General features: G+C 46.5%; 1 protein-coding gene across 1 annotated transcript in view; it reads right to left on the reverse strand.

The window, feature by feature from the left end:
• RGL1 (ral guanine nucleotide dissociation stimulator like 1) overlaps positions 1-9355 on the reverse strand; it is a 79213-nt gene extending 69858 nt beyond the window's left edge. The window contains exons 1-2 of the mRNA XM_055725109.1: positions 9222-9355; positions 8208-8318 (exon numbers count right to left, since the gene is read on the reverse strand). Of these exons, the coding sequence (XP_055581084.1) occupies positions 8208-8318; positions 9222-9248 (138 nt within the window). The 5' untranslated portion in view covers positions 9249-9355. The remainder of the gene's footprint in view (positions 1-8207; positions 8319-9221) is intronic.
• Positions 9356-10821: the final 1466 nt, after the last annotated feature.

Genomic DNA, 10821 nt, shown 5'->3' on the forward strand with positions numbered 1-10821 from the left:
GTTCCAGTCAAAGAGAAGGTTATGTTCTAGGTCCTAAGTGGCATACAGATGAGTTAAACAGAAGTTTTTGTAATAATTTTCTGACTGAACTCTGCAACACGAGCTTCCTGCCAATGTATGTGACTGTAGAGGTGTTTAGAAGCCAAACTTGTGGTCACATGCAGTGTGCAGTGTGAGACAATCATTCATAACTCATTTTTAAAACACCACAAAATTCTCAGAAAAGGTAATTATCAAATAATTTCAGTGTTAAGAAAACAGAAAAATATTTCATGATGGATTTGGTACTTTGCAGCTCTTCCCCTTTCAGGATTTTGAAGGTATTTCAAAGCACCCTTCTGCAGCAGTTCATTTTATAGTTTTGGAAGAACACGTTCTGCTACACACCCAATGCTACAGCATTAAAAGACACCTTGAGACAAGCAATGTTTTGAAACAATCTTTGCCTGAACAAACCCAAGGCAGAAGTTCAGCTGCGGCCAAAAATAAAGCAGAAAGGAAGAAAAACACGTATCTAAAATCCACTCCAGACACGTACCCGATGGCTAACTAAACCGGGCAGCACCGGCCGTGAGGGAGCATAGTATTTCTCTGTTATCTGGATATTAGAACAGCCTGTGTCATCCGTCAGTAGAACAAGAAACTTGATCCTCGAGGTCTGGCTCTGAAAGCTCAGCAGCTGTTTAAGATGTGGAGACACCATCCCTCCAGGTCTCCTCGGGTGCACAGAGGCTGGGGGAGCTCCCGCCCCTGCCTGCGTTTCCCCTGACCAGCCTCAGTACAAACACCAGAGGCGGAGCGCAGGTCTCTTCCTCACTCCTTCCTGGATAAAGCATTACAACAGGAAAAACATTTGCAAGCACTGGGGAGCCCTGTTGTCTCAAGGCTCAGTCCTCACTGCTTCCCTCATTTCCTCCAGGGCTGGACACCAGCTGCCCCAGCCCGCCCTAACCCCTGGAAAGGTAAGATAAAGCACTCTGCCTGGTTAACAGGGAGGTCTACAAAAGCCACTTCATAGCATTTCAAAAACTCTTGTTGGCTTTTCATTTTTGTAATCTTCTTGTCCATCTGCCCACGCCACACCCACGCCTTTCACCGCTCCTTTCCTGCGGCACTGCATCCACTCTGTTCTTCCCACACCGCTGTTCCCTGTCGTCCAGTTCCACACCAACATTTCCTAACACCTCCCTGCTACATTTCTGCGTCCACTTCTCCATATTCCGCTTCCCAGTGTGTATCCAGACATCGCACAAACAAGGCACTCTCTTCATCCATCTCCCCCCTTCCCTGCCACACTCCCCACTCCGCCCTGCCCTTCCCTCACTGCCTCTAGAGCAATTTTGAATCTAAAATGTGACAGTGACCTCCCCTTTGCACACCGGCCTGCCCAGCAGCAGGAGAGACCAGCACCACCGTCTGCCTCGAATTAACCAAAGCTTTACAGCACACCTGTTCTTCATCAGCCCGGGTAAGACGACGGGGGACTTGCACCACAACGGAGCTGCTCCCAAATGTTCCCCTCTGCCGTCCGTCTTCTCCAGACTCTCCTCTCACCTTCATCATCCATCAGCTCTGCACAAACTCCTCCTGATTACACAACTGGATCTCTCTTTTTTCTCTTGTGACAAACCCCCACATTTTTCCTCTCAAAAATGCAGATTCTGTATAAAAACTACCTCAGTCCTCCCCTTCACTGCACACTTCCTTGCTCTTGTATCTCCACCTGGCTTAGAAACATACAATTGGAGGATCCTGTGTTCTGTTACCAAAGGAAATTGCCTTATAACCTTCTTCAGCAATTGATCCAGCTCCAAAGTCGATGCTGCCGAGTTCCTTGCTTCCTTCACTCTTGCCAGAGTGCCGCTCCACTACCTCATTCCTCTGACAATTTGAAATTTTCTTCTAATTTCTAACAGTTTCTACACCACCAGTATATAGCTGGTGTGAATGGTTCTTTTTCCTCCCTTGCACTTACTTCATTATGTTTTTATAGGTATTAATCATATACTCCCTAAATCTTCATTTTTTTAATCTAAGCTATAGTCTTCTGATTAGAATCAGACATATTCATCATTTTCTTGATGATCCCAAAAGTCTTGATAATCCCATCTCCCTTCCAGTTTAAATCAACTTTCTCAAAACCAACCAGAATTACAGACTCTGAGCCAGAACACTGCAAGGGGGTTCATACTTCCCATCTCTGCTGGCAGGAACATAAAGCAACAGAGCATCACACTGGCATTTTCTGTTTTGCATCATGCCGGTGGCTCACGTATCCTGTGATTGACTAATACACCCAAAGTCAGAAGGGATGAAGACAAAAAATATCATCCTATAGCAGAAATTATTTTAATTCATTGACAAACATGCTTTTGCATTCCGTGCTACTTAATTTCACCCCGCCGCTGTTACAGCTACCCTGAATGTCAGCCTGCAGGGTATTTCCATCCTCCAGGTGTTTTCTTCCTCTGTCAGACCATCAGATTTTGTCAGCATGCTTCTGCTTGTATGTCACTGGCCCGAACGAACACGACAGCAGTTCAGTTGCAGGACTGACCCAAGCAGAACTCCCGCAGGCACTTGCCTCCAGACCAACGATCCCTCTTTCAGCCTAAGCTGCAGCATCACCTTCTTCTTCAACAGGTCCTTCAAAATACTTTGTAATTCCTCAGCCACTCCAGAGACTAATTGTTTTCGAGTCATTTCAAGGGCAGATTTTAAAAAAAACAGATTAAGCCCACAGCCTTTCTAAATCCGGAAGATAGCTCTCTTCATGAGACAAATAGCTCCTACCTACCTAGGTCGTACCTCCCCCACCCCAATACCCCAGGCACCACTGCTCTTCTCCAGTCATACAATGGCATTTCTGACTTGATCGATGAAGTAAAACTCCTTGCTCCTTGACTATCAGTTCTTACACCAATTCCTTTCTAGTTCTGGGCTGGACACCACCAGCTGCCCAGGGTGGGCACATTAAGCTCTTAGGCAGAGCGAAAACTTGAAGACATGTGAAAGCCCCATGTGGCATCACTACTATCAACATCCAGGTTGACACCTTTGTCATGCTTACAGAAAACAGGCAAAAATCTATTTAGTTTTTCAGGTTATATATCACGTTTAATTCTTATTGTCTCTGTGAAGCAGACTTTTTTTGTTGTTCTTATATGGCTGACAAACCTTTAGCTCTTTGTTTTCATTTGCTTTGTAAGGCTTGACTTCTGGCAACTCATATTTTAACTCTTGGATACTGCTTTCTCTGTTGACAAAGAGTTTTCCTCTATTTGTCAAAACCCAATTCATAAAAAGATCAAACAAATCCTTTTTAGATTATTCCTGCACCCTCCTCTGATAGCTTTTTCCCCTTATTCAGATGAGAAATCAAGCTAGTGTTTACACTTTTGACTTCCAAGCTTCCAAGCTCACACATTCAACTATCTGGACTTCCTGCTCCACACCAAATACTTCCCACAGTTTCTAAGTGTGCCGCTGTGAAGCCAAGCATCTCACAGACTTACCCTACTTACCCTTCTACAGAATTTATGGCAAACCCCACTGACACAGCATTACCTCTTGTTGGATCAGCCATATTTGATGAAGGAATCAGCTGGCAATAGTATCTGCTGCCTTAATACAATTCTTGCCAGTTGCCAAGAATATTCATCCAACCAGGTAAGCCTTCAACCATGCCCCCCCTTGCCTTTTTGCTATTTATATGGTCATTCATTTTCTTCCTGCTTTATTGCCTTGCACCACTCACTCTTTTCTCCCTCCATCACTGGAAGAGCCATTCTGCTAGCCTCTAGCTGTGGTGCATCTTCAGTGGACAGATCCACTGGCATATGGCACAAACACAACAACCAGACCAACTATCTTGACTAGAAAGGCCTTTTTTCCTTCCCCTTTTTCTTCAGTTTTGTCCACTCCATAATCAAGCAAGTGCAGTACTTAAATTTACTCCCATTCCACATCTGCACTCCCAGCTCCTCAAATTCTCCACCCCTTGTTCCTCTTTGCAAAGGACCCATTGAACAATTCTCATTTTAACCATGCCACAAGTGCACAAGTTTCTCTCCTGTGGTGGTCCTCTAATCCTTTCACTTGTCCGGTGGATTCCATCCCACCCAATACCACTTCCTCTTGTACCTTTTGCCTCCCATAGTCCCACCACTCTCCTTGTCAAAATCTTTCAGCCTCTCACCTCTTAAATATTCCTGCCATCTCTTCACTTACTTCTCTACCTGTTCCTTTTACTTTCTCTTTCAACTAACTGTTTACAATAGATCATTGACTGGAGTTCACCCCTTCCAAGGCCATTCATACTGTGTCAGCATTCTGCTGCTGGCAACAAAAAATCAGGTGTTTAGCAGCTGATCTACTTTTACAGCCACTGCTTTACTGTTCTTACCTGCTTCTGGCTATGGTACGACTCAGCTTGTCTCTGTTTCATTTCATGGGTACCTGGCTGTCAGTTCAAGATCAAAAAAACCCACAGAACTCTAAATTTTTCAACTGTCTCTTCTGCTTTGTTGTCTGTTCTTCATGGACAATAACACCATCTTGTCTGACACACAGGGTGCCAGCCTCCCTATAGGCTGTCTTTATGTCCTCAGAGGTAAGATGAATCTGATTTTTCAGGTTCTTTCTGTGTCAGTTTTACAATACAACCTTCTCTTTCTAGCCACATCACTAAAATTCCTTGCTGCACTCTCAAACCTTCCATTCCAGTTACCAATGTCTTTTTCTCTAGCCCGATGTAATGCCATTCAAAATGATGCTGAATGTCTACGCAAAAGTCAGCTGCAGAAAGCATTCTCCTCATCCCCTCTTTTGAGCAAGACATCCACCTATACAAATCTCTATTTCTCCATCCTTCTCTCTCACAAAGAATTCTGGCCATGTACCTCAGTTTCCATGGTCTTCATGGCTTATTCCCAATCTCCACATCATCTCTCTCAAGATTCTGGTGACCTCTCAAGGTCTATCCTGGAGACACCAAAACCCACTTCATTTGCAAAAAATGCCTTCAAGCTTTCTCTTGCTGAACCTATCGTGCTTGGGAGGTATTCTCGCTCAACATCTCCAGAAGTTATATTTGACTTTTGAAGTTTTGTTAAGACTCTCCATTGCCTTGACGTCTACAGGCAACCTGAGAAAAATCAGACTGCTGCAAAATTGATACCACTGCCTCGGATACCAATCATCAGCTGAGAACATAAGTGTACAGACAAGCTTCTTTTGATATTCAGTCCGTAAGTTCTTTTTAGTCAGGATAGTGCTTTTGTGCAGCATCTACCACAATATGACTCCTCGGGCTTTTAAGATTTTGTAATACCGTAGTGCTTAAAGTCTTGAACTTCACTACGTATTTAGTGACAAAACCAGTAGCTATTCTTGGCATCCTTTCATGTCTAATATTAAAACTAATAAATTTAGTGGTTATACAAAAGCTCCACACTTTTGAAAGTTATGGAACTGCTGATGACTTCAGAAGTTACAGCCTGTTTGCCCGTTTCCTCTCTTAATTGTAGAGGTTTGAAACACAGAGAAGACATTTCTGTATTTAAATAGACAACTATTAATGGTGCTTAAACTGCGGTCTTAGGATTGACTTTTAAACAGACCGTTCTCTCAGAATGGAGCCAACCACTCAAGAACCCTGGATGGGTTCTTAGGATACAGAATTTCAAGAAAGGCTTATTAGACTTCTGGAAACACAGAAGAGCTAGGTTCATTCACTTACTGGTACCTGTACAAGAATGTATTTAGGCCAGATTTCAAGCTTCTCAGTAATGGAAGGAATTGGTAATAAATCCCAACACACTCAGAATAAATAAAACCTTTTATATTCCTTTCAACACAGGTTCCATGACATTTTCAGCCAGATCTGCATTCCTCTCAAACACATCAAATAATCTACCATCTAATGTTTTGCAGCTGAAAATCCTCCAAATCACTTTAGAATGCAGCCTCACTAAGAACGAACCGCACTGGAACCACTGGACAAACCTCCTACTCTGATACCACACAAGATTCGATCACCACATGCCATATCAAGGTTCGAAAAGATTTGAGCTTTTCAAGTCACAAGGATCCTGACCTGAACCAATAAACCATGAGAAGCTCCATGCCTCAGAGAAGGTCAAACTGCTAGGCAGACCTTTACAGGACACAAACTGACAGTGAAAAAATAACTTTTAAAAAAGTACAATATAATCAGTAACAGAGGTACTATATTTGTTACAAGGAAGGCTCAATACTTGCTGATGCACAAATAGGTTGCTCCCATACTCTTCTGTTGACCTTAAGTCTTCAATCCAAGCCTGGCTTAGAGCACCATCAAAACAATTAAGACCAATATGGATAATTCCAACAGCATATTAATTTAGTGCTATAAATTTCAAAGTGTAAAAAAACACATTGTAAACCCCTACAAACTCCGGCTAAAAAACAAAAAAAAAGTCACCTGATGACAATTATAAAAGAGACGATGCTTTTTAAGGCAAAACTGCTAGGGGCAGGGATGGCTCTTCATAAATAATGCTCTGGGTTAGAGGCTATTTATTGACTTTAGGACCACAGTAAAGCCATTAATAAAACAAGAACAGAAAAAGAGCTTAAAATACTTTATGTTAAGAGCTTAATGGAAACAAACAGCCCATATGTTTAAGAACATTTTTAAATAATATGCATGAGGTAGGTTGGGTTTTTTTGCTCTGAAAAACAGCAGCCTGGAAGCTGAAGTCACCAATTTATGCCTGGAACAGGTGCAGACTTCTGACACACTGCCTCCTTCCCCACAAACAGGGCTCAATTCTGACCTGGAAAGACCAACACTAGCCACAGAAAGCTAGAAGTCACTTCCATGACCTTGTCCTCCTGCTAAGATTGGCACCACCAGCTGTGGTGATGATCTCAGGAACACATACGCACTCTTCCTTTGAGAATATGACCAAGACCTGGCAAAATCCTTCTGCATACGAGGACAAACGTAGCCTAGACGGAAAAAAAATTCTACTTTTCTATAGTATGTTCATGGGACACAGACACATTTAAAATGATCTCCACCTCTTACAAAAAACCACCAGCTGTGAAATTTACAGGAGCTCAAAAATACTTTCTAATATTTTTCCTGGTAAAAACAGGAGGCAAAGATGGGAAATCTGCCACTCAAAGGAAGCAGATCTGAAATTGTCTGTTCTGATTAGAACCCTATGTACTTCTTGGAAACACGGGATGGGGAGATTCTAAGAACTGTCCATACGCAGGACAGAATTTGCTTATTTTTCTTGACTGTGGTTTCAGCACTGCTGTATTGCTTTATATCATGGAACTTCACAAGAAAATGATTTGATAAAAATCTCAGGGTAGTTTGAAAAGCCTTTAAAATACCAGCCTGCACACTACATCAAACCAAGTTCTTACATTATTGCTTTTGATCCTGAAGCAAATATATAAACATAACAAAATAATACGAAAGTTATAACCACCTCCTGAAGATTTGGCTCAAACTGCCACAGCTGCACTGATTCCAATGAAGTGAGGACATTTTATATCAGCTGGGGACTTGGCCTGACAAAGGTGAAGGCAGTCAGCAGCATGCCAAATGGAGTGCGTGTGCATTTAAGCTTATTTTACTTAGCACTAAAGCCTTCGTGCTTTGAAATGCACCTTGGTAAAACAGCACACAGCTTTAATTCTTGCAGAAATACAGACAATTGATTTCTCATCTGACTCAGAAAGCTGTATGAAAATAAGACCCAAACTGATATTCACTCAAGTTTTAAAGAAGTTTCCACTAACTTTAGAAAAACTTGCATTTGCCAAAATACCGCGACTATTTGTTTGGGAGACCTGAGATAAGTTCCTAACAGCAGAAATGAGCCACAGCCCAGTCTGAAGTAACTGCTAAACGTTCAGGCCATAAGCTAAGATCCATATTTCTGCACTAAGTATCATCTCATCCATGGTCACAACAACTGGTCAAATCTTTTTCACATGCCATGAAAAGAGGAAGGGTCAACATAAGGAGAGGGTTATTTCAGATCATCCAGGCAGACGACTTCAGTGCTTTGGGTTTTCTTAAATAGTGAGAGCAGGCAGTGCTAAAAGTTAATATCGTAATGATTTGTGTGGAATTCAGCTCCCCGGAGCCGGCTCCAAAGTCCATGAGCAGCTTTCCAAAATGCCACCACGCCAGCTTTACTTACCTCCAGCCATCTCGCTCCTTTGTTGGCAGCCTGCTGAAACTCCACTCTTTTCAGGGTGACATGGTAAACAGCTCCCTCTTCTACCTCCTCACCCCCATCCTGAATGGTGATCTGCCAGGAAAAGGGGAAAGAAAATAAGGTAAGAGAGAAAGGCACATTTTCCCTCCTCTGCTAACCACAATCTATACCAGGTGCTCCCGTGCCTGGTGCAGAGCTGAGGGCAGGAGATGGGCTGCACAAAGTAATTGCAATCAAAGCAATGCAGGATACTCGCAGATCGAGGGAACACTGGAGATATTCTTGGCAAGCTGTCCTTTCCTGTGGTATCAAGATACCCTGACTTTCCATTTAACTATTTTTTCCTAGACTAGCACATATTTTAAATAGTTGTAGAAAGTCTTTTCTAAGGAAATAGTTTGGTTTTGATTAGCAGTCTTCTCTTGCCTCTCCCTCCCCCTCCCCGCTTTTTGAAAGCAATTAATCTCTTTGGCCTTTCATTTATGGAAGGAATTGCACTTTTTAAAAACTGCTGAATTACTTAGGCAGACAGCCTTTAAACTTTGAAGCTAACAAGCATTTAAAATACAGCAAGCCTTTATTTCTTTTGACAGGAGGGATTTAAAGCGCTTGTGGTTTGCTTTTCCAAAAACCTATTATTTCGAGCTGCAAAAAAAAACCAACCACCTAAAAAACTGTACAGAGTCGAGGCTTTAGAACTCACAAATAATAGAAAGAGGATGAAAAAAAAAAAAAGTGCAACGTCTTCCAAACTTTAAGCGAACATGTGCAGTGCCTCCCGGTTTCCCAGATGATCGGCCGTACAAAAGAGCGCAGGCGGCGGCACGGGGGGCGGCAAACAGGCGCCGGGCTGCTCCGGGGGCAGCCAGCCGGGCACGGGAGGCTGCCCCGGGGGGCGACCGGGCAGGCTCCGGCGGGCAGCGGGCGGCCGCCCCGCCGACACCGGCACCCCGCGGGCAGGGGGGGTGGGTGGGGGGACACGGGACGCCCGGTTACCATTTTAGCTTTCCACAGCAATTTCATTCTCGATGCCTTCCCGGGCGCCTCGACGGGGCACGCCGCCGCTGTCCGCCGCCGCTCCGCCCTGTCAGCGGCCCCCGCCGCCGCGGGCCGGGCCGAGCCGTGCGGCCCCTCGGCTCCGCGGCGCGGGAGGCGGGAGGGCGGGCGGCCGCCAGGCCCCGCCTCGGCCCGGCACCGGGCCCGGCCCCGCCGAGGGGCTTCCTGTTTATCGCGGGCGGCCCCGGCCGAAAAGTGGCGGCGGGGGGAGCCGCGCCTGCCCGGGGGCGCCGCCGGCAGCGGGACGGCCGCCCGCCCCGGTCCCGGCCGCGGTCCCGCCGGGAGGGGCGCGAGGTGCGGCGGGGCGGGGGGCAGCGCGGGGGAGCGGGGCCGAGCGGGCGCCACCCAGCGCAGGGCGCGACGGGCGGGGCGCCGGGCCCGGCGCTACGGCAAAGCCCTGCTGGCGGCGGCGCTCCGTGCCGTCGCCCTGCGGAGCCTGGCCAGCACTCGCCCACCGGGCAGCTCGGGCGGGAGCCGCGGACCCTCCTCCTGCTCCTCCTCCGGCCCCGCCGCGCCGGGCGGGCAGCGCTCAGCACCGGCAGGTGAGAACCCGGGGAGGCGGAGCGGGGGGCCGGGAGGGCTGCGCGCTCAGGGGCGGCGGCACGGCTGAGGGCGGTGGGGAATGGAGGCACGGGGGAGGCAGTCCTGCCCATCTGGCCTGTCCTGGCATGAGGGGACAGACCCTGACCGTCTCCACCTGTCCCACCTCTTCCCTTTGCAGAAGAGAAGGGTCTCGGACCGGCTCGGTGACCGCCTCCCCCGCCCTCCTCTCCGCACGGGCTGAGCCCACCTCGTACCGCCGTGTCTCGCCCGGGAGCCCCTCGCTGACGGGCAGAGCCCGGTGCGCTGGGCCCGGCCCCAGCACGAGCGGCAGGCACCAGCGAGCCAACCCCAGGAGCAGCCGCCACCTGGAGCTGCCTCCCGGGCTGTCTTCAGCTGCCTGGTTTTGGGGACTCCTAAATCAAAGGAGAGAGGAGCTGACTGCACAAATTACCATGCAAGTCAATGAAAGCAGCACGAATTTAACTAGAAAATTCACATCTCCTGAACCTCAGCCCTAGCAGTCAGTATACTAACGTATTTATACCACCAATTAGCTCAGGAGCAGCACTAGTTCAGAGAGACGATCATCGCTTGCAGCTGTTAACATGAGGAAGCATACAAAAGCAAGGAACATGATTTTAAGCTACAAAACCAAGATTGAGCTATGCTGTCATGGGTGACCTGATCTGATTATTTGCTAGACTGTGCATTCAGTTTATTTGCCTCACGCTGAAGTGATCCAGAATATGCTGAGGCAGATACTGACTTTAATAATCTGACTATAATGTATTCTAGCATACAATCCAAAGTCTAGATTTTCCAAAGTCCCTTGGCTTCTTCTGTAAAACTGCACAGAGCATTCTGAACGCTCTAGATTTTTCAAACCGGTTTTCCACATCATAATTTTTAGGCGCAAACAACAAAGTCTGCATTGAATTCATGTAGCTCACCCAGGAGGCACGCAAGCAGTTCCTGAACAAATTGCCCTTGAACGGGA

This window comes from Falco cherrug, chromosome 12 (genome assembly GCF_023634085.1).
Source record: "Falco cherrug isolate bFalChe1 chromosome 12, bFalChe1.pri, whole genome shotgun sequence".
NCBI classification, from domain to species: domain Eukaryota; kingdom Metazoa; phylum Chordata; class Aves; order Falconiformes; family Falconidae; genus Falco; species Falco cherrug.